Below are 23,256 nucleotides of genomic sequence, written 5' to 3'. Positions count from 1 at the left end.
AATGATCGTCCGCATGGGTGTCACGGTGCTGCTCTCTGCAAAACCTGTACGCAGCCGCGAAGGAATCGAACCGCTGCCCGCCCACGGTGAGCAACTCCTCTGGAGAGCGATGCGGATGAGCCATCATCAATTTAACACGGCAGAAGTCACCAAACTGGGGAGATGCCTCCACGGACCTGTATCGAGGAAAGTAAGACAGGACTCTCTTCTTCGCGTTGGCAGCGAGTCTCCTCCACGTCTTGAGATTATACGATTGCAGGTACTCGAGGTAAGTTGCATCCTCGTGCTGGTCATTTCTCTCGAGATACCTCCTGTAGCTGCCGACGGTCTCGTTGACATCTTCATCCACGCGATACGAACGTGCATGTTGCTCCAAAGGACGGCAGTCGACAGAGACCACCATCCGCGTGCCTTCCTGCAGAGGAATGTTAAGGAGAAGATGGGAAATCTCCTGCGCCGAGTAATCTCTCTCGGCAATCAGCTTATTCATCAGGCGAGAGGAGAAGGATAATAGCGGCTGAAGGTGTGCCGTGTGCGGCAAAACCTGGTCTGCAAGCTTACAGTAAGGCTCAGTCTTCTTCTCAGATTTGCTGCAATACTTGGCAGCGTACGTAATAACCGCCTGTAGGCTGGTGCAAGGAGATATGTCGATATTGGCTAGCCAGCCTAGTATAATGGCGGGATTGAAGTGATTCATGAGGTTGTCATTCCGCGCCGCCTCGAAGACATAGTACGACTTGCCTTCCTTCCTGATCACTGCGGCCAGCTCCCGCAAGGCACGAGGAAAGTCAAAACGACACTCCCGCTCTGGATTGGCCGCATTGGCCGCCTCGATATCTGCAGCAGCGCCTTCCATATCCCTCGCCAGATCAACGGTTCTCTTCCTTACGCGTAAGCAGTATGTGGTATTGCATCTGTGGCGCTGGCAGCGGTTGACGATTTGTGAGAGACGCAGGAATGTCAGTTCTGTACTCAGTGGATCTACGCTCAGGGGGTTACCCTCACCCTGGGGCATAGTCCTAGTCGGCTCAGGATTAATGGCAGTGATGTGGAATCCCCACGTGCGTGCAAAAACATCACGAGCGGCTTCATCCACCATGTCGACTCTTGGGCAATTCTCCATCCAGTACAGGCCATGGTTGTGCGGACTGCCACGCCCTTGCCATTCATACCGATCCCAGTAATCCGTAATGTTGAACTTCTTGCTTAACACGATATCTCGAAAGAAACAGTATCGGCGGTAGAAATGGAAAGCAGCAATGTGAGGATTCTGACGCAAAAGTTGGCGCGAGAGACCCATCCTCTCGGACTCGGACGCAGCCAGCCATTCATCATATCGGGGCATGTGCTGGTAGAGACTCCGCCAGTGTAAATCTGCCGGGCTGAATGTGATGAATGCACCAGGACATCCAAGGTTGTAGGCATAGGCCTCGAGGTCCTGCCTCTTCCTGTTCCAGAAGGGGCGCGTGCCGCGAATAGGTACCGCATGTCTTGTGATTGAGTTGATTAGCACCTGCGCCTCAGGGTCCTCGCTGTGCTCCAGTGCCTGAACAAGCTGCTCCCGTGTGAGCGGTTCATGACTACCATCGTGTTGCTTCACGAAGAATTTGGACCGTGCACGGGCCTGTGACCGCATCAGAGTATTGAAGGCGACGAAGCGGAAGGTCGGGTGGCGTGCAAAACGCCCGTCATGCCAGCGCATCGCGTGCTCGATGTAGTCCTTGTAGTCGATTGACCGTAGCCGAGGCTCAACAAAGTCGGCTCTCCCGTCAGGAAAGAGGCAGGGAAAAGCTAAGGAGAGTAGGGCATGAGAGCGATTGAACTCATTAATGGGTGTGCGCCGTATATTCGGAAGCTGCAGCTCGTGCTGCACCTGCTCCTGGAAGCTTGTGGAAAGCCTTGGTTCAGCTTCTGGTTCTCCGGCAAGAATAGACCGCAGAGCATCGAGCTCCGTGTCCTTGGCCAAAAGGTCCGGCACCGCAGCCTCGTCCTCCAGGTCCGGTTCTGCCTCCTCATCTTCCTCGGGTCCAACTTCGGCAGCCTCCACCTGGCTCTGGGGGATGTCGTCCAGGACATTGCCATCTTGAGGCAATTGACTCAGCCGCTCTTCGTCGATGACGATGCATCGATAGCCAGGATGATGGCGCCGGAGGTAGTTAAGCCATATGGCAACTGGCTGGCGGCGTACACGGAACTGGCGGGTGAATTGCCGGCTAAGGTTTGCATGGGACGACGTATTGGAAGGACGGAGTAATACAGTGTTCAACTCCCGCGGCAAAAGCGGGAGTTGGTTGTACACCAAGCCAACCTCGCGGAGAAAGTGAACAACATGTCCCCGATATTTGTACTGCTGGCCCCGCACAAGCATAATATTCACGTGGACGTGAACACGGCCTATTAAAGACTCTTCAGTAGGTGTAAGCTGAGGCAATTGAGTCGGTACGGAGCCAAAATCCAACTGGTTGTCCACAGAGAAGAAGTACGGCTCTTCAGGGCCGCGTTTATCATCCTTTCGACAGCAACGCGCACAAATGCCATCAGAATCGATCTTCATCTGGAACCAACGCTCTTGACATCGACCACAAAATTGCATTTGGTCATTGTCCAGCTTTGTCCAGAACTCACGGAGGATTGCTTTATCACGACAGGTCAAGGCGCAAGCGTCCAGGTCCCCATTCCACACCGGATCTTGTGCGTGAAATACGGCCGATTCTTCAGGTGGAATCATCACTGGACTCCGGTACCGTCGTGGCGGCCCCGACGATCGAGTTTGCCTTTGAGATTTTTTTGGCCGCCCTCCTGTACCAGGGGCAGGACCACGGCGAGCACGGCGACGAGGCCCTGACTTTCTGGAAGGCTGCCGCGAGCAATAGCGAAGAGGGCTTTCGTCCAAGGCATTGCTATTATCGTTCCCGTCTTCGTCCCCTAGATCGGAATCAGACTCTACCCCTAGGTGTTCGAGGTACTTCCGTGGTCGAGCAGGTGAAAGCAGCAAGTTGAAATAGTCCTCGACGTCAACATCAGATTCAGAGAACTGTCCCCTGTCATCCGCTTCCTTGGTCATTCCATCCCCATCTGGGAGCTCATTTGCCTGTAGTCGATCTTGACTCCCAGCTACGTTCCGTGGTTAGCTTGAACAAACTGCCGGGACCACAGCACAAGGATACCTTCTCCAGGACCATCAGAACCTTCAAAGACGCCGAGTTGAGAGATTGTGGGAGTTAGTGACACAGCCTCCCCTGCACGGCGTCGTGAACGATGGTCGCGCCGAATAGTGGCCTGCTTGGCCCTGGCGCCGGCCTTGGAGGCATCATCTTGCGAGTCCTTCCCGCCCTTGTGGAACCTAACAGCCAGGTAAGAGTAGTCCACACCAGTCGTGCTGCTTCGGACAGTAGATGGATCAGAATGTGAGGCGACAGGATCGGTCGAGGGCGGCACAGGCGGTGAGGGAGCTAGAGCCCGGAAGAGCCGCGAGCTCGCTTGGGTTGGTGGGATCGGCGTCCCCAGCACTATCTGCGGCTGGCTGCCTGGCTCTCCGAACAAACTCCTAGCTGTATGTTGTTGCCGTAGCTTCTCTGGCGATGTAGGTTGGGTTCCAGATCTCTGGTTAGGAGGCGATAGGCCAGCGTCTCTGTCGGTTCTTTTCGGGGCAGATCTCTCAGCTGAGGTAGGACGGACAGCCAGCTTTCTCAATGCAAGGACGGCACCTTTGGACCTGGCACGCTTGATCAGGTTAGGGAGGCATATATAGTATATCAATGGTGTCAGTTACCTCGGAATTGCGGTGGTCCCGGCATTCCAGACAGGTTGTAGTTGGATTGGCAGATTTCCTCCTGCTAACGAAATTACTTGGTGATTTTGTTCGGTCGCAAGACGGGCAATGGACTGCCAATTCAGATCTAGGACTAATATTACCCCTAGAATCATAATCCATACCCAACCATGCGGTACATCTGTTTCAATAATGGAAGAAAGGCTGCTGGCCAAGCAAACGAACAGATCGCTGGGCAAATTTAGCGATTGTAAACGATTGTAAACGATTGTAAACGATTGTAAACAGAGAAGTAAACAAAGAAGCACCGACAGACGGTGGCTGTCCTTTACCCACTTTTCTAGAGCCACCAACCAATCCAGCCTTCTTTCGCGATTTCCCATACAAAATTTGGACCAATAGAAACTTATTTGTCAAGCCTGCACCAAACCCTCATTATTCGGAAAACTTATGGATTAATGTAGAGTCAGCCTTCGGCTGAATTACGGCCTTGCCAATACATTCCGGCTCTCCTTTTGCATTTCTCTCAGGATTTTTGCAACGCTATTGTGAATATTTACTTACAAAGTTCTAGTTTTGATGCCTTGAATAAGCCTGTCTTGGCCAAAAGAGGACCAGAAAGGCAATACTTTATGATCGACTCTCAAAGGCATTTAATAATTGCTCTTGGTTCCATCCGAGTTTCCCATATTCTAGCCACAAAGACTCTAACAACCAAAGCAATGGCTGTGTTCGATCTACGGGTGACACAACCGTTTGTCCATGTCCCACTGATTGAAGCTGCGCTGTATGCTGCTGCAACCAAACTAGCCATTAGTCCGTTATGAGGGAGTATGAATTACAGTCAATCACTTAGGCTAATAACCTTTGATCCTAGCTACGTATGCTCCGTCAAGGGACCCGCCGGACCTTGCCTGGAATAGGTTCATCTGGTTGCAGTTCCCGCCTTTAACGACGAGTCGTGCATCTCCAGTCAGCTTACTGCACAACATCAAACCCAATGGTCGACATTAAGGACCAAAAAATTCCCATCCAAAACGGCGCAACTCCATCTAAGCACATAGAGATTATGATACCAGGAAAGAAAATACTAGACAATAACCTCCTCGATATGCTGGGTAACCAGCCATCCCTGCACAAATTATACACTCAAATCTCTTCCATCTACGCGGTTACCGATCCCGAGGTCCACGGGCACATTATCAATACTCTGAGAAACGGACTTGAGAGATTAGCAGAGAGCTTTCCATGGCTCGCAGGCTATGTCATCAACGAAGGGGCCAGCGAAGGCGTCACGGGTACCTACAGGATCGTACCTACCGATAAGATCCCGCTCGTCGTCAAGAATCTGCGCGATGACGCCTCAGCACCAACCATGGACGCGATGCGACAAGCCGGGTTTCCCTTCAGAACGCTGGACGAGAATGCCATTGCTCCGTGCACGACCATCAACATCCCCGGAATACCCATCGGCCTAGTTGACGACCATGGGCCGGTTTTTGCCGTCCAGGCAAACTTCATGAAAGGGGGGTTGGTGTTGACCATTGTCGGGCAACATAATACCATGGACATGGTCGGGCAAAACAACATCATCGATTGGCTGTCACGTGCTTGCCACGGTGATGCCTTCTCGCAAGAGGAACTGGCAGTCGGGAACATGGACAAGAGCCAAAGTGTTCAACTCCTAGACGCCTCGTGGCAGCCTGGCGCTGAGATTGAGCATCAGCTGTCGAAACCGCCCGTTGAAGGATCCGATGAGAGCACAAAATCACAAGGCACACGTCCCAGATTGTCTTGGGGCTACGTCAACTTTCCTCCGACCTCGCTGAAAGCTCTCAAATCGGAGGCGATGGCTACTAAGCCTGCCGATTCGGACTTTGTGTCCACTGACGATGCCATCTGCGCATTCATCTGGACATGTCTTTCCCGAGCCCGGGCAAACCGCCTTCAAATTGACACGAACACGACATTCGCGCGTGCAATCGATGTACGCTCACGGTTGGGCCTACCGGCCACTTATCCCGGGGCCCTCACAAACATGACGTACAACCGGTCATCGATAGGAGCAGTGGGAGGGCAGTCGTTGGGCTCCGTGGCATCCGATCTTCGCAAACAGCTTAACCCCAGCGTTACAGACTTGGCATATAATACCCGCGCCCTCGCGACATTCCTCAGTCGCTGCGCGGATAAAAGTCAGGTTCTCGTCACTGGGTGTGTAGATCCTTCGTCGGGGATCATGCTCAGCTCCTGGGCTGGAGTCAGTCTTTACGACCTGGACTTCAATCTCGGACTCGGACGGCCTGAAGCAGTGCGCCGACCGAGATTCTTCCCTGTTGAGAGCTTGATGTACATTATGCCCAAGTCTCCGCGTGGTGACATGGCGGTCGCCATGTGCATCAGGGATGAGGATTGGCAACGATTAAAGGAGGATGAGGAATGGGGCAAGTTTGTGGAGTTTATTGGGTAGCTGACTGCATGTAAATGGCGAATTAGGCATTACAGTTGACGAGGATCCAACTTGGACCAAGACATGGCATTTTAGGCATTTGTTGAGGAAGATTTAGAGCTATTGTATTCAGGTCGTCTTTACGATGGGTATATTCTCGATATTGGGTCATCTACTCGCAGCCTCGTACAATATGACAAACTACCGTGCTACTCCGTACTTGGTCGTGAAATAGAGTGGGAGGGACTGTTCAGAGCGCTCCCAGCCTACCGACACACTGGAAAGCCAAGCAAGGAATCTGCCGCGGTCTGCACCATCTTGCGGCGCAGCGCGTAACGACCTGCTTCTCCAGTCGTTCCCAATGCAACGGAAACTGCTTGTTCACCTTGTCTGCCGGACGAGTCACGGCCATCATCAACCCTGTCAACGAGAGAGGACCTACGCCGCATCTCAGACGCGGCTTCACGCACCCTATTTAGCTACAGCTGAGCACTTGTGGTGCTTAGCACGGGCTCTCGGCCCCCGGGATGTGCAAGTTCAGCCGTGGCATTCCCATGACAACCACCAAGACGGTCGGAATAGTTAGACAATTGAAAATCTACTTGGGCTTGAAGTTGGAGACGACGTTAGAGTTTATTAGACTAGTGCTCTATTGCGACAACATTCGTGTCGGATTAAGACACGGAACCCTGCTGCGCGTGGAGCGGATTGCGAAGGTAGAGAGCAAAGTGCGCTCTAGAACACCAGACATGCCATGCTGCTGCTGCCACAACATAACAGTACGGCATCGAGACTCCTTTGCTCGGCACTGTGGCCGATCGAGAGGCGTCAGGTTAAAGGCTGTTGGCATGGTCCCCAGTATTGTTGCCCACCGAGGCTTTGAGCTTTTGGTTCAACGGTATGACCTGGCTTACTTGAAAGTTGAGGGCGTCAGTGGCGCGCAGCTCCACAAAGACGTTATCAACCCAGTTACCCTCATCTCGTTGCCATGTCTATTGTTGGATGTTGAGCCGTCTACATTCGGATGTATCGTGACGCTGGGGACCCGTGTCCGGTACGAAAACATGGTTCATTTTTCTCTTTGACGGCGGCTGATGATGTCCTGGTGTGTAAAAACGGGTACCCCTTGGCACCCGTGGATATCCATGTTTTTCTTGGGTTATCCGTGGGTGTCACAAAAAACGGACGTGGCCACGCCACAGTATTTTGTGTGTTATACAGTTGACCCTTATATTCTCTGCGACAGTGGGCTACCCATTTTTACTATATGAGAAAATTAAGTAACCCACGAATAACCTAAAAAATGGGTCGTGCTATTCGTGCTACTAACCCTAGCTATTCGTGCTACTACCGCTCGATTTAGCCTAGTAGTTAACTGCCTACACCCCACTATACATTTTCATATATACCTATATAGTTGCGCTTGCTTTTTAAAAATTTAATTAGTATTTAAGTTAAATCTATTATTTTTTTAATAATATAAGCTTAAGCGAGTAATAATAAAGCTTAAATCGCTTAAAAACCCGATTTTTAATGTTTTTAATAAATATATATATATTTATAAGCTATTAATTATTTTATTATTATTATAACTATTACTTAAGCTTTTAAGAGGTTATTTATTAAAGTTATAGCTCTTTTAGCTATATTTAAGGGATAATTTCCTTAATTTTTAGTAACTTTAATACTATTACTTACTTTATAGCTTATTTACCTATTAATTAAGTTTATATATAATTTATAGCGTTTCTTAATTACGCTTATAGTTATATTATAAGTCTTCTTTATTATTATATCTTAAATTATTTAATTAATTTATCTTATATTACTATATATTATATACTTAAATTAGTTTATTAGTAATCTTAAGAGCTTAATTAAGGCCTTTAACTTAGCTATTAACTATTATTATTATTAGAATTTTAATGTTATATATTTAAGAGTATATTTAAGGGTAATAAATAATATCTTTTATAATTAATTTTATAAGAATAATAAATTTAAAGATATAAAGCGTTAAAAGTTTATAGATTATTATTAGGTATATTTTTTATAATAAATTAATGGGAATTAAAATTAAAGCTTATTAATAGCTTTATAAGCTATTAATAATAAGAAATATTACTCTTTATTAAGAGCTATTATACTTATAGCTTTAATAGAATAATATATATATAATATAATATAAATTAATATATAAAAGAGTAATTTTTCTTATAAGATTAAAGCTATTTACTATTATAATAATTAGCTTTTATAAGCTTATATTAGTAGGCTAATAGATTAATAGCCTTATAAGATATTTACGTGGGTAATTTATTAAGCTATTTATTATACCCAGAGCTCTTACGAATATAGTAAATACAAGTGTATTGTGTATTGTATTTTGTATTGTATTGTATTTTCGTGTATTGTATTTAAATACATTACATTACATTAGTAAAATACCTATAAATGTATTTTAAGGAAAAAAGACCCTTGTTTTTTTAACTGAAAATTATAAGGCTAATTATAAGGGTTATAAGAGAAAATTTTATATCATTTAAAAGAGCTAAATCAGCTCTTTAAAATGCCCCACTTTTTACCATTATAAGTTACTACATTAAAAAGTTATAAGCAATTGAAAATTCGCCCCGCTTTACTTACTTTTTATTTTAAGACATAACTTTAAAGCTTAATATCTCGCTTAATATCCACATTTTAAGGTTAATTTTGAAAGATTCAAAATCACGTGATTTTTAGCTTTATTTTAATATATAATATGCTTATATAAGCATTTATTTATAATATTAAATATTTTATAGCCTTATAATACATTTATAGGTATTCTAATCTTGTAATGTATTGTAATATATTACATTACAATACAATACAATACAGTATAGTAAAAAATACAAAAAATACAATACATTTAGAGGTCTGATTATACCTATACGCGTTTTACTATTAAAGCTTTATTATAGCTACTTTTTAAGAATATTTATAATTTTTTTTAAGAATTATTTAATAAATTAATTAAAAGAGTATAAATAAATTACTATTATTAATATATATATAGGATTTTACATTATAATATACTACTTTAATTAAACTTATAATTATATACCTAAAATTCTAATAAAATTAAGTGTAATAATAAGCTTATTACCTTTATTAATTATAATAGGTATTCTTAATATAATTAAGAATACCTTTTTATTATAAACTATATATATTCTTTATTTAATTTTAGATAAAATTAAATTCTTTAATTTCTTATACGTAAATAAGTAATTTAACTATTAAAATAAGGTTATTTAAGTATTTATTAAATGCCTTAACTTTTAGGTTATTATTATTATTATTATTATTATTATTATTAAAAGGCTTTTAATAGAAGAGGATTTTAGCATTTATATTTAATAATATATACTAAATATACATCTATTATTATATCTTAAAGAAAATAACTTATAAGGCGTTTTTAAGTGCTTTATTAAAGTTAATTATAATAACTTTAAGCGCTTTAATTTTATATTAATTTTAAATTTAATTAAGAGCTAGTAAAATCTATTAAAAGATAGGTTTATTCTCTTTTATAATAAGGGTAAATATAATATTTATGCTAAAGTTCTAGTTTACAATAATAATTACTTAAAATAAGTGTAATTTATAATAGTTAATCTTATAAGTATTATTTATATAAAGAACTTAAGGGAAAACTTTTTATTTATTAATATAAAACTTATAGGTTTAAATAATTAATTTTAAATAACCCTTATTATTATATTTAATAACGTGTAATAAATTTTACTCTTTAAGTAGCTTTATAACCTATTATATTAAAGAAAATCTATTAAGCTTTTTTATATAAGCTTTTATAACTTAATTATAAAGGTTTTTATAGTGAAAATAAACCTTTAACTCTTTCTTTTTTATTATATTATAAATAATATTACTTATCTTATAAACTAAAAGAGCTTAATATTTTATAAGGTTTATAAGATACTCTTTTTAATTAATTATAAACCTTTAACATATTAGCTTAGCTAATAAATTTAAAAATTAACTATAATTATATTAATAATATATAACTTTATAAATTTAAACCTAATTTATATTTATTATAATAATTATTAGCTAAAGCTTAAACTTATAATTATTCTTTTTAATAATAGCTTATTAAATTCTACTTACTTTAAATAGCCTTTTAAAGCTATAATAATATATAAAGCTATTATAATAAGGCTATTACTTTCTATTAACTTTCATAAACTTAATTATAAAGCTTTTAATAAAAGTAATATTATTTATCTTACCTTAAGCCTATAAATTATTAAAAAGTTAATTAAAGTTATTATAAGCTTTTAATAGTAGTATTTTAAAAATTAAGTAGCTAAAATCTTTATTATTAGGCGGCTTAATAACCTCTTTAATATTAAAGGCTTTAAAGGTAAAAGAGTTATTAAAAAAGGGTTTAAATTATACTTTAAAAAAGATATTAAAACCTATAAATTTAAGTAAATAATTATTATTTATTATAAATATAAGAAAAGCGGTATTTTAGTGTAATTATAAGGTTTAAAATTAAGCTAAATATTATATAATTTAATAATATTATTATAGAGTTATAAAAAGGCTACTTAGGTAGCTATAGCTTAATTTTTTAATATTATATAATAGTTATAACCGAATTTTTTATTATTATAAGGCATTTTCGTAATAACCCCCTTATTATTAGGGTAATATATGTGAAATTATATAGCGGGGCGTAGTAGGTTAGGGTGTAAGCCTAAAATTAGGGTGGGGTGGTAGCACGAATAGCTAGGGTTAGTAGCACGATTAGCACGACCCCTAAAAAATACGTGAACCTATAAGGTGCTTACATATTACCTTTTATAGCTTATTGATAAATTTTTATATATTAAATAAGAACGCGCCCCGTTTAACCGCGAGGTTAGGACGGGGCGGAGACGACACTAAATCGGGGCGAGGGGGTTTTTCTTCCCATATAAAGGTGTTACGAACCAAGGGTACCTGAAGCAGTTGGCCGGCGTCATGGGCCGCCAGCATGCAGACAAGAATGGGGCCCGACGGGATCGCAGGTCACGTGAGGGGATCAGATGGGATCAGTCTGATCCAACTCAATGGATCAGAGGGGATCAACCTGATCCAGCACGGGGGATCAGATGGGATCTATCTGATCCAGGACTACAATAGAGAGATAGACGAGTACTTAAGGAGGAGGTATTCCCATAGTCAGATAGTCTAGATCTCTATTGATCAATCTAAGCAATAGTTTTACTATTGAGAGTTATACTCTTAACGGCCTTATTGTGATACTGCTCAAAAGCTACTCTGTAGCATTCAACCTGACTTACTTCCTAAGAAACAGACCTACTGTGCCTTAGAACCTAAGCCACCGTTACATTTTGATCAATCCTGTTCAGTAAGTTACCTTGAAACTTTGAGCAGTAACGACTTCCAAGATGTCTACTTCAAGCGGAAAGACCACCAACCCCGGGGAGATGATGAAGTACCTTCATGACAAAATCACCGAGCTCGAGAAGCAGAATCGACAGCTTCTCGACCGACAGAATGATCTCTACGAAAAACTTGAGGCACGAGAAGAGGAACTTGCAGCAGTTCAAAATCTCACACCTGCATCCTCTATCAACAACAACAACATGCCAAAATTCCCCAAGCCTGAATCATACGATGGTTACAAAGGTGATGTGAGGAACTTTCTCACACAAGCCCAAGCTTACCTACGAGTCAACGAAAAAATCTACACGACACCTGAGTCACAGATTCTTTGCATTGGCAACCTCTTGACTGGGAAAGCAATGGAATGGTGGGAGCCAACCCTCCGCGCACATCTTAAGCACGGTGCCGAAGCCGGAGCGGAAGTTGTCCACATCTTCTCTGATTACGAAACCTTCGAAGAACGACTTCTCGCTGCATTTGGAAATCCCGATGAGCATAAGGAAGCTACACGACAACTTACTCGACTCAAGCAGACCGGATCTGCAGCTCATTACGCTAGGGAATTCAAACGCATCGCAGCAAAACTCAACTGGAATACCGAACCCAAAATGGAAGTCTTCTATCAAGGACTCAAAGAAGAAGTGAAGGATGACATTTATCGAGAAGATCGTCCTGAGTTATTTGACGACTTCGTCGAAATGGTCATCAAGGCAGACAACCGTCTATACGAGCGACGTCACGAAAAAAGTCACAGGAAATTCGGAACATATGCTAGGTTCAATAAACCTAATAGTAGCAAGCCACGCCGAACATCGACAGCATACGGGTACCACGCCGGACCTATGGAACTTGACGCCGCGAATAAGGAAAAGGGGAAGACTTGTTACAATTGTGGCAAGACTGGACACTTTGCGAATAAATGCAGAGCCCCGAAAAAGCCATGGAAGCCAATCCCTGAAGGCAAGAAGCTCCATGCCGCAAATCGAGAAGACTTGCCCACGCGAAATCTTAGTATGGCAAGCAATGAAGGAAACCACACGTCAGCAAACAACACCAGTTCGGATGAAGATTGGGAATTCGGAACCCAACCAGTACCCGACGACTTTTGGGAACACTGGACACCCTCACCAAAAAGTGAACCTTCACTGGAACAGATCCAAGAAGAAGAGAATCATCCAACTGAGAAAGACGAACCTGAAATCGAACACAGACTCCTTAATTGGACCTTCTGTTACGATGACAATTGCTACACGCACCTTAGCAGCAAGCAAGGTAGCGGATGGTTTCCACGAGAACGAAAGGGAAGGAGAACAACCCTTACGATACAACCGAAATTACGACGAACCGATTCAAAGATATTGAACGGAAAGTTATACTGTGCTAAGGATAACGCACACACTACCCAAGCCATAACCCCACAATGCAAGGAGGAAGGGAACTGTGTGACTGCGAGCAACTCGCTTAGCCCGAGTTCGATTAACACAGATGGTAGATCAAGCGATCACCAAGGAAGCTCCAACAATACGTCGGAAGACAACCGCCGACGACAGCGCCTAGAACAACGCGCTAGAGAACGACATGAGGACAGGATCAACAAATCGGGAAACGACAGCCGTCGTCGCAATTAAGACCGATTCCTCGACGGAGATCCGACAGGTCTCTATGTACTGCAAACATCGGCAGCACAGCACACCTCATGATCGACATGACTATAATGGGACGAAAGATCCAGGCAATGATTGATAGCGGAGCACAAGGAAATTTTATCTCGCCGAATCTCGTCAACAGATTACGATTGCCTTGGACACCCAAAGACGAGCCCTACCGACTCACGACTGTGGAAGGAACTGCGGTGAAGTATAGCCAAGGAGTAGTCGACATGGAAGTTGCGCAGCTTCTAGTCGACATACAAGGCACGAAACACCGAGTTACACTAGATATCACAGTGATCTCAAAACACGATGTTATATTAGGGATACCCTGGTTGCGAGCGAGCAATCCACGAGTCAATTGGAGAACCGGCCAACTTCAATGGGATTTACCAGGATGCGGTTACGAAGCAGAGAGCGGCCTACGAAGGGCACCTCATTCGAACTACGACAGGCCTCTAGGAATATATGTGATCGCCAGAGAGCCAAAAGCTGAGACAACGGAGATTCCCGAGGAATACTCACAGTACAGCAAGCTGTTCAGCGGAGAGCTAGAAACAGGACTACCGGAGCATTCACGCTGGGACCACGAGATCAGACTCCAGCCCGGTACTGAACCAACGTTCAACAAAATTTATCCTCAGAACCCTGAGCAGGACAAGGCACTCAAGGAGTATCTGGAGGACATGCTACAAAAAGGATACATACGACCATCAGAGTCCCCAGCAGGATACCCAATCCTGTGGGTACCAAAGAAGAACGGGAAACTACGACCATGCATCGATTACCGACACTTGAATAAGATCACAATCAAGAATCGATACCCGTTACCGCTTATGACGGAAATCAGAGACAAAGTTGGAAAAGCCAAATGGTTCACCACACTCGACTTAAAAGGAGCCTATAACCTTATACGGATGAAAGAAGGCCACGAGTGGATGACAGCATTTCGAACCAGCAGAGGACACTACGAATATCTAGTGATGCCTTTCGGGCTTACCAACGCACCAGCAACCTTTCAAAGAATGATCGATACAATCTTACGGAAACAACTAGGAGTGTTTGTGGTTGTATACCTCGACGATATCCTCATTTATTCAGATACCCTTGAGGAACACAAACGACATGTACATGAGGTACTACAAACTCTACAGGACAACAAACTCTTAGTCGAAGCCTCGAAATGCCAGTTCCATCAGAACACTGTGCACTTTCTAGGGTACGTGCTCACATACGGAGAAATACGAATGAGCCCGGATAAGATCAAAACCATCAAGGAATGGCCTACACCAAAGAATCTAAAGGAAGTTAGAGGATTCACAGCATTCGTGAACTTCTACCGCAAATTCTTGAGCGGATATGGAGACATCTCACGACCTCTTACAAACCTAACAAAGAAAGAAGTCGGCTTCCAATGGAACGAACCAGAAGCCACGGCATTCCAGAAAATGAAAGATTTAGTTACGTCAGAACCTGTGTTGAAAGCACCTGATCAGGACAAACCTTATGAGCTTGAAACGGACGCCTCAGACTTTGCACTAGGCGGACAGCTTGGACAACGAGATGATCAAGGAAGATTGCACCCAGTTGCATTCTTCTCGAAGAAACTCCACGGACCCGAACTCAACTATGGGATCCACGACAAAGAACTCATGGCTATCATTGAGTGCTTCAAAGAATGGAGACACTATCTCATAGGAGCAAAGCATCAAATCAAGGTCTATACCGATCACAAGAATCTCACATCGTTCTTGACCACAAAGGATCTGAACAAACGACAGATCAGATGGTATGAAACCCTCACGGATTATGACTTCGAAATCATATACCGTAAAGGATCCGAAAACGGAAGAGCAGACGCGCTCAGCCGAAGAGAGGATTTGAAATCGGATGAGCAAGTGAGTAATGCACCCTTGCTACGCGCCACCAAGGATGGGAACCTTGTGCTAGGCACCCGAGAAATCAACATGACATGGCAAGTCAAGCCAGATGAAACATGGATGCATCGGATCGCATCATGCATTAAGAATGACAGCTATCTGGACAATTGGGAAACGAAAACGCATCTGTCCAAGGAAGGCAAGACCTTCTTGTACAATGAACGGCAGTATGTTCCCAGTACACTTCAAGAACAGCTTGTCAAGGAAATACACGAGCACCCACTACACGGACATCAGGGTGTAGGGAAAACGATCAGCAGGCTAAGAAGATCGTACGACTTCCCAGAAAGCAGAAAAATGGTACAAGAAGTCATCAAGAAATGCGACACGTGCAACAAAGCAAAATCAGCGCGACACGCACCATACGGAGAATTACAACCGATATCGCCACCTGAAAGAGCATGGCAAACTGTTACAATGGACTTCATCGTCAAACTACCGAAGTCAAAAGAACCCATGACAGGAGTAGCTTACGACAGCATCCTAGTTATTGTGGACAAACTCACAAAATACGCCTACTACATTCCATACAAGGAATCGAGCAACACCAAAGACTTAGCGTATATGTTCTTCAAAACAGTCATTGCACAACATGGATTACCAACAAAGCTTATATCGGATCGCGACAAATTGTTCACCTCAAACTTTTGGAAATGCCTCATGGAAACCATGAAGATCAAACAAAGCTTATCAACGGCATTCCACCCACAATCAGATGGACAAACAGAAATCTTGAACCAAATACTCGAACAATATCTGCGAAGCTATGTCAACTACCAACAGAATGATTGGGTAGAATGGCTACCACTAGCACAATGGGCTTACAATAGCTCCGAAATTGACAACATGAAGATGTCACCGTTCAGGGCAAATTACGGATTTGACCCTATCATCGAGACACATGCGACACAGAATGTGAACGCGCCAGCAGCTACAACGCATGCAGCAACCATGACAGAAATACAGAAACACTTGCAACAGGAATGGATATTTTTGCAGAACCGAATGAAACACTACGCGGACAGAAAGAGATTGCCAGCGCCAATCCTAGAGGAGGGACATAAAGTATACCTCATTCGCAAAAACATCAAAACTAAGCGACCCAGCGACAAACTCGACTGGAAGAAGATCGGACCATTCCTTATCAAACGGAAAATCTCGAATACCAACTACGAACTATCATTACCAGATGGAATGAAAATCCATCCCATATTTCATATATCGCTACTAGAGAAAGCACCAGATGAATCTACAATCGCTACCAACATCACAACGGAAGATACCAACGAATACGAAGTCGAACGGATACTCAAAGCACGGGGAGATACAAAGAATCGTCATTATCTCGTTAAATGGAAGGGATATCCAAACTCCGAAAACACCTGGGAACCAGCCAAGAATCTCACGAACTGCTCGACGTCGCTTGAACAGTTCCACCAGAGAATAAAAACTCATCAGGAATAGGGAAACCCAAGTCTGCTAGAAACTCGGGTGTCTGATTGAGCATGTTGGACTCCAACTCCAGACGCTCCTGGGCCTCTAACTCGTCCAGACTCTCCACACCACGAGCAATCATCTCCGCAGCCTTTTGTCGCAAAAATTTCTCCTGACGACGAATCCTTTGCAAACGAGCCATCGCCCGCTCCAAATCCTCCTCGGCCGAAGCACGTTCTCTGTCGAGACGATCCTTTTCGCGAAGGACACGATTATAAGCATCCGAAGACGTTCCGCCCGGATTGCAGCTGGTGTAACCACGCAAAGCACATTCGCTGCACCTGTCTTTCCCTTCAGCGACAATGCACTCTCGATTGTTTTTTCGACACGAATCGCAGGAAGGCATGACGAAGCCAAAGGCAGATATGAACTCGGAAAGACGTTTGCGATCAATCTTCTGGTTAGGGCGAGATCGCTGTTTCGAAACACGGTCAGAAGACATTGTGAAAAGAATGACGAAGAAAGAAAAAAGGGAAAGAGGGGAAGGAAGAGAATACTTACCGGACGAAACGAAATGGCCTTGAGGACAAGACCAATGGGGGAGGAGTATTATGTTACGAACCAAGGGTACCTGAAGCAGTTGGCCGGCGTCATGGGCCGCCAGCATGCAGACAAGAATGGGGCCCGACGGGATCGCAGGTCACGTGAGGGGATCAGATGGGATCAGTCTGATCCAACTCAATGGATCAGAGGGGATCAACCTGATCCAGCACGGGGGATCAGATGGGATCTATCTGATCCAGGACTACAATAGAGAGATAGACGAGTACTTAAGGAGGAGGTATTCCCATAGTCAGATAGTCTAGATCTCTATTGATCAATCTAAGCAATAGTTTTACTATTGAGAGTTATACTCTTAACGGCCTTATTGTGATACTGCTCAAAAGCTACTCTGTAGCATTCAACCTGACTTACTTCCTAAGAAACAGACCTACTGTGCCTTAGAACCTAAGCCACCGTTACAAAAGGGTTTTGCCACCCGCACTAGGTGTAGAAGTACTAGAATAGCTTACTACAGCTCAAGGGTATTAAATAATGATAATTATAATAATAATAATACATTAAATAAGAAGCTAAGTCTTAAATAAATACCTAATATTACCTAAAATTACTAATAAACAGTCACAAATGACCCATTTTCCTCCATGAATACATTTAGGTCTCCTTTTCTTACCTCAACCTACCCAGAGCCCACGGATAAGCTACCCGTACTGGGTATCCGTGGACCTTTTACACCAGACCTTACTGGTCAGTGTTTCAAGTTGACACGCGTGGTGTTGTGCCAACGTGCCGTGCAGCAATGAATGCTATCTGGTTCCAATTGACCACTCTTGCAATTGACTTTTTCCGGTGTCTCTCAACTCTTTTTCTTTTTTTTTCCCGCTATTTGTCGGAGTGTCGTCACTGGACATCGGACGATTCGGCCTCCAAGTCGATTCTGCCCGTGCGTATATAGTATTATAGACCAGCATGTACATTCATGGTCTCCCTTCTGTCTCAAAGCCAAAGCGTCAATAACAGAGAAATCCTCGAGCTCCTCGCCGAGATCCCCCCGCTCCAGCCGCAAACTTCGGCCACAGACACTGGACATCGATTGCATTGTAGCTGATCTAATAGATCTATGCTGGGCTGTGAAGCCTTTAGCCTGCCCGGCACTTCGGACCGCTGTGAGCTGATAGCTAGGATGAACTTTCATTCAGCGATTCAACCGATCAAAGATGCCAAGGCCAACAGTACACGCCACCACCCCCCACCGCATCAGCGTACCAGATAAACAGCCACAACTTGGCCAATAGTCGGAAATTAATATTACCATCATCTCGATTCCTCTGCTATCAGCATTCGGTGCTTTATACCAAGCGTGGGATTCTAAATGCGACCGGCAGGCATAATCAAAGGCAACAGCTACAGCTTGTCGTTCAAGGATACCAGACAACACCTGGTTTTGGCACACAGCCGATGGTTTCAGTGCTTCACCTCCCAAAATCCGCTATATCGGTCATTGCCAAGCCAGTCTATCGTTTGTGGCTGCTTGGTTAGTGCGCGATCGTGGATGCCGAGCCGCACTTGGGCCACGGCACATTCCTTCCCCATGCCCCAAACATGTTTATTTCTTTCATGTGGCCAACTCGTGCGCCTCCCTCTCAGGCGGTCCAGTGGGCATCTCGTGAACCTGAGACGAATGCTGCCCCCCGTGTGCGTGACCGACACTGCTGGGGGAGTAAGCTGGCCCAGGCGCTTGAAACGGCGTGGAAGTGACGCTATTCGTTATGCTAGAGCCTGGGTAGCCACTGGCGTATGAATGCTCCGAGACAAACGGCTGCTGGGTAGGACTGAGAGCCCTCTTCCTCTGCCGCCTCCGAAGTAGCATGAATGCTAAAAGACCGATGGCCGCCAAGCCAGCTAGAGAGGTCAGCTCATTCAGTCAGTTCGCAAGAAGGACTTCCCCGCTTACCGACTCCTCCGACGACGCCTCCTACAATGGCACCAACTGGCGTTGAGGTTGAGTTTGGCGGTGGCGGCGGCGGCGGCGGCGGCGTCGTTGTAGTCGAGGTGGTGCTACTGGTGGTTAGAGTGTAGCCAATACTTGTCGTGTCACTACTGGTCGTCGTGTCAAGTGCGTGATAGTATATGGGCAAAGTTGTCGCGGCAGTGGCACACATCTGAAAAGTGTATCCGAGGAAGGACGAGTCTGCATATTGAACGATTGCGCAGTAGGGTCTCGCTGTGTTGGAGCTATTTTCTCGGAGCATTTAGCAAATTTAAATGATTCTCGCTGCAGGGTGAAATGTGCAATGTCGCTTACCAGTATAGTGTATAGCTCAAGTCGGCGGCGCTTGCGGCTGACGAGGATTCTAGGGGGAGACATGTTGTTGGGAATTTGCATGGACTTGTCGTTGTACAGCAGCCGAAAGCCTTGTATTGGGAATAGGTAGCGCAGAAATAGGCGCCTCCGCAAGTAAATGCCTGTTCTGGGGACCATTTCATTGTTAGGTCACGGACTTGGGACAATGTGAGAGTTTTGACGGAAAAGCCGCCACGTACTGGAGTCGCCATAAAGATATCCGCAGGTGTGAAGCTGTGGTTGCGAAGTCGTCGCACGCCCGAATATTGCTAGGTGGTCATGAGGGATAGCAGCGATTGTCGGCCTGGGGCCGGCTTGATATGTTTCTTGAGGTTGTGGCTCGGTGGTCGGTTGGAGCGTTGATCTGGCGTTGGCCAGAGGATGCTTGCAGGATAGGACGAGTGCGACGAGGGCATAGCGTCGCGACGAAACCATTTCGTTGCTGCCTGGTACGCGGGTAAGAAATAATATACTTCCAATCCAAGGTGAATTGCTCTGCAGACTGTCACAGCGCATGTGTCTAACTTTATAATTTCCATCTTGTGTTGCACGCGCCTCGTCAACATAGCAGCTGAACCACAAGTGCCGCCACACGCGTAGATGGCCTGTCTAAGGCCAATAGTGGTAAAACGAATTTCGGGAGCTTTGGTCCGTCGGCTTCAAGGCATTGCGGCCATTGAATGCCATGTATTTTGGTCCAGAATCAGCTGAGCAGGTCACCAAATCCCAGACGCCTCGAAGATTTCCCATCGGAAAATGTATTGCTCCATCTGGATCATCTTGCTACGACAATTGGTATAGTTGTTATATCCGTATAGAGGAAACTATTTCTTTTGCTATACCCGAGGGCACGTGCTCAGAGGTTATAGCTATCAGGTAAGTCCTTTCCATCACTTACTAGAGGACACTTGCCCCCAACCAGAGAGAATGCAGTGGAGAGCACATTCAGGACTGATAGCTGTCATGGGCTAGCAGATCTTCAGCAACTTAGACTCCAGAGTCTAGGGCTCACCTAGATTTGATTTTGCCCGCTCTTCCTTGTGGAACGGGCTGGTGCCGATGGCGGCTCGGTTTGCACTCTTGCTCGGTAGTAGTGTCCAATCTACCTAGGTAACCAGCTATTACACCTAAATATAGATGAACGAGTCTAAGACAACTTCTGATTGAACAAACGTCACTCATCAAAGCTGGACTCTGCTTCGCAACGTATCATGTCTTGGCCATTAGAAAACAATACCTCTAAGAGTTACACACAATACTTTTCTACACAAACCGAGCCCCCTCACACGCTCCCACATAATCTATCCTCTGTGTTGAAGTTTGCGGGGCCCAACATAATATCTTGATAGAAGGACGACTGTAGAAACGTAAGGGTTGATGGGAGTTGATGGAACATATGCTCAGAGGAGGATAATGGCAAGATAGGCGCCAAGGACAGCCCCCAATCCAGCCTTTATCTTATCGGCAGGACCGTGAGTCGGCGGGCTTGTGGGTTGTTGACCTCCAGGAGACTGCTGGTTATTCCCGCCGCCTTGCTCGCTTGTGCCACCACCTTGCGCGGTACCGCCAGGTTGCTCGGGATTAGCGGGAGGCACGGCATTAGCAGGGCCGGCTTCACCAGGTTGCTCAGCACTGGCAGGGCCTGCTTCACCAGGTTGCGCAGCATTGGCAGGGCCGGCTCCACCGGGTTGCCCAGCATTGGCAGGGCCAGGGCCGGCTTCACCAGGTTGGTTAACAGGCTGAGGTTGTCCGCCGCCTTGTTCCGGCTGGCCGCTAGCTGGCTGTGGCAAACCACCACCAGGAGCACCGGCGCCGGGGGCACCACCTTCAGGAGCACCCCCGGGAGCACCACCGGGAGCACCACCACCGGGACCACCTCCAGGGGCACCTCCTCCAGGAGCACCACCCCCGGGACCTCCTCCAGGACCGCCTGCAGGGGCACCGCCTTCGGGACCACCCCCGGGAGCGCCTTCAGGACCACCTTCAGGACCACCGCCGCCGGGGGCACCACCGGGAGCACCTCCAGGACTGCCTCCAGGAGCACCTCCTCCAGGGGCACCTCCGGGGGCACCTTCGGGAACACCTCCGGGAGCACCACCGCCAGGAGCACCACCGCCAGGAGCACCACCGCCAGGAGCACCACCGCCAGGAGCACCGCCAGGCTGGCCGCCGACCGGCCGAGGCAAACTCTCAGGCGGAGTGCCTCCAACCTCGGGAGGGACTGCCCCTGGTGGACTTCCAACTGGCGGACCACCCTTAGGAGGACCACCGCCAGGCGGCACCACAGCCTGTGTACGTGTTTGAGGCGGCGGTGATGGTTTAACTCCCGACTGCGTTTGGTTCATTGCTGCTTTAGTCTTAAACTGTGTCTTTATTTGAGGCCGAGGTGGTTTAACTCCCGACTCCGTTTGGTTGATTGGTGCTTTCGTCTTAAAATGTGTCGTCGTTTGAGAAGGAGGTGGTCGGCTGCTCTTCGATCTAACGCTTTCGGAGCGAGTGTGGGACTTGCTTCTTTGATGCGTAGACCTTGTAGTAGGCTTACTGCTGTGGTGTCTAGAGCTGGTTGGAGTCTTCTTTCTGCTCTTATGTATAGAACTTATAGTGGCCTTGCTACTATGGCGTCTAGAGCTAGTCGAAGGCTCCTTGCTGCTCTCATGCGTAGACCTTGCAGTAGGCTTACTACGGTTGTGTTTAGAGCTAATGGAAGGCTTCTTGCTGCTCCCATGCGTAGACCTTGCAGTAGGCTTGCTACGGTGGTGTTTAGAGCTGATGGAAGGCTTCCTTCTGCTCTCGTGCGTAGACCTTGCGGTAGGCTTCCTGCTGGTGGAAGGCTTCTCGCTACTTTCATGCGTAGACCTTATAGTAGGCTTACTTCTGTGGTGCTTAGAGCTGGTGGGAGGAGGCTTGCTGCTCTCATGTTTAGTACTCGACAGAGTAGGCCTACTGCTCTCATGCTTAGAAGTCGGGGGAGGCTTCTTTCTCTCATGCTTGGAAGTTGGAGGAGGCTTCTTGCTCTCATGCTTCCAGGTTGTAGCATGCATGTTGCCCTCGTGGTTTGATGTCGGGACAGGCTTGTTGCTCTCAGGGTTCCAAGTCGCAGCAGGCTTGTTGCTCTCAGGGTTCCAAGTCGCGGCAGGCTTGTCACCGTCATGCCTAGGGTCTGGCGCAGGATTGATAGTCTCTGGCTCAAAGTTAGAATACTTCTGGGATTTTTGCTAATGTCAGGAAGAGCAATACCAGCGGCAGCAAGCCCAGACGCCATGTAGACGGCAACGACAAGCTGAGTGACCTTCATTTTGCCTCTTGGTCTCGGAGCAAGATGGCAAAATGAGTTGAGGCAAAACGTCAATGGACTTGGTTAGGTGAATGACTGAACAATACGCATATACAAAGTAATCACGACTTGTTGTTGCAAATAAGACGAATCATATGATATTTTGCGTCGACATGCCCTCGCATCTTTATATTCGCCTGAAGAGCCTGACAAGCATATTGAAATGCGCCTGTCTGCTAGCGGACTGGAGCATCACATAGCTTAGTCCACATTGCATCGGAATACACAGCAGTAAAAGAATCTACCGGAAACAGAACAGAATCCCCGAAAACAGCCAGAAAGATTTGCGAATATCTACACTAATAAGCCC

At 45.6% G+C, this 23,256-nt stretch overlaps 3 protein-coding genes across 3 annotated transcripts; 1 reads left to right on the top strand and 2 right to left on the bottom strand.

Annotated features, from left to right (window-relative positions):
* Window positions 1-4,658: 4,658 nt before the first annotated feature.
* Window positions 4,659-6,348, top strand: J3458_002697 (uncharacterized protein). Its single transcript, XM_066117314.1, has one exon. The coding sequence runs from the start codon at window positions 4,773-4,775 to the stop codon at window positions 6,237-6,239; it is 1,467 nt and encodes a 488-aa protein (XP_065977098.1). The 5' UTR covers window positions 4,659-4,772; the 3' UTR covers window positions 6,240-6,348.
* Window positions 6,349-16,423: 10,075 nt separating this feature from the next.
* On the bottom strand, window positions 16,424-17,631 carry J3458_022440 (uncharacterized protein). Its single transcript, XM_066123022.1, has one exon. The coding sequence runs from the start codon at window positions 17,372-17,374 to the stop codon at window positions 16,676-16,678; it is 699 nt and encodes a 232-aa protein (XP_065977097.1). The 5' UTR covers window positions 17,375-17,631; the 3' UTR covers window positions 16,424-16,675.
* Window positions 17,632-21,012: 3,381 nt separating this feature from the next.
* J3458_002696 (uncharacterized protein) lies at window positions 21,013-22,907 on the bottom strand (the record flags this gene model as incomplete). Its single annotated transcript, XM_066117313.1, has 2 exons — window positions 21,013-22,793; window positions 22,850-22,907. 2 exons carry the CDS (start codon window positions 22,905-22,907, stop codon window positions 21,013-21,015), a joined length of 1,839 nt encoding a protein of 612 aa, XP_065977096.1.
* Window positions 22,908-23,256: the final 349 nt, after the last annotated feature.

The sequence above is a fragment of the Metarhizium acridum genome (assembly GCF_019434415.1).
Source record: "Metarhizium acridum strain ARSEF 324 chromosome Unknown scaffold_13, whole genome shotgun sequence".
In the NCBI taxonomy this organism is placed as follows: Eukaryota; Fungi; Ascomycota; class Sordariomycetes; order Hypocreales; family Clavicipitaceae; genus Metarhizium; species Metarhizium acridum.
The sequence above is the reverse complement of the archived record's forward strand: the minus strand, read 5'-3'. Positions and strand labels throughout refer to the sequence as shown.

Excerpts from the sequence above, each read along its gene's own strand:
- J3458_002697 (XM_066117314.1), top strand. The coding sequence starts at position 4,773 with ATGGTCGACATTAAGGACCAAAAAATTCCCATCCAAAACGGCGCAACT.
- J3458_022440 (XM_066123022.1), bottom strand. The coding sequence starts at position 17,374 with ATGCTGGCGGCCCATGACGCCGGCCAACTGCTTCAGGTACCCTTGGTT.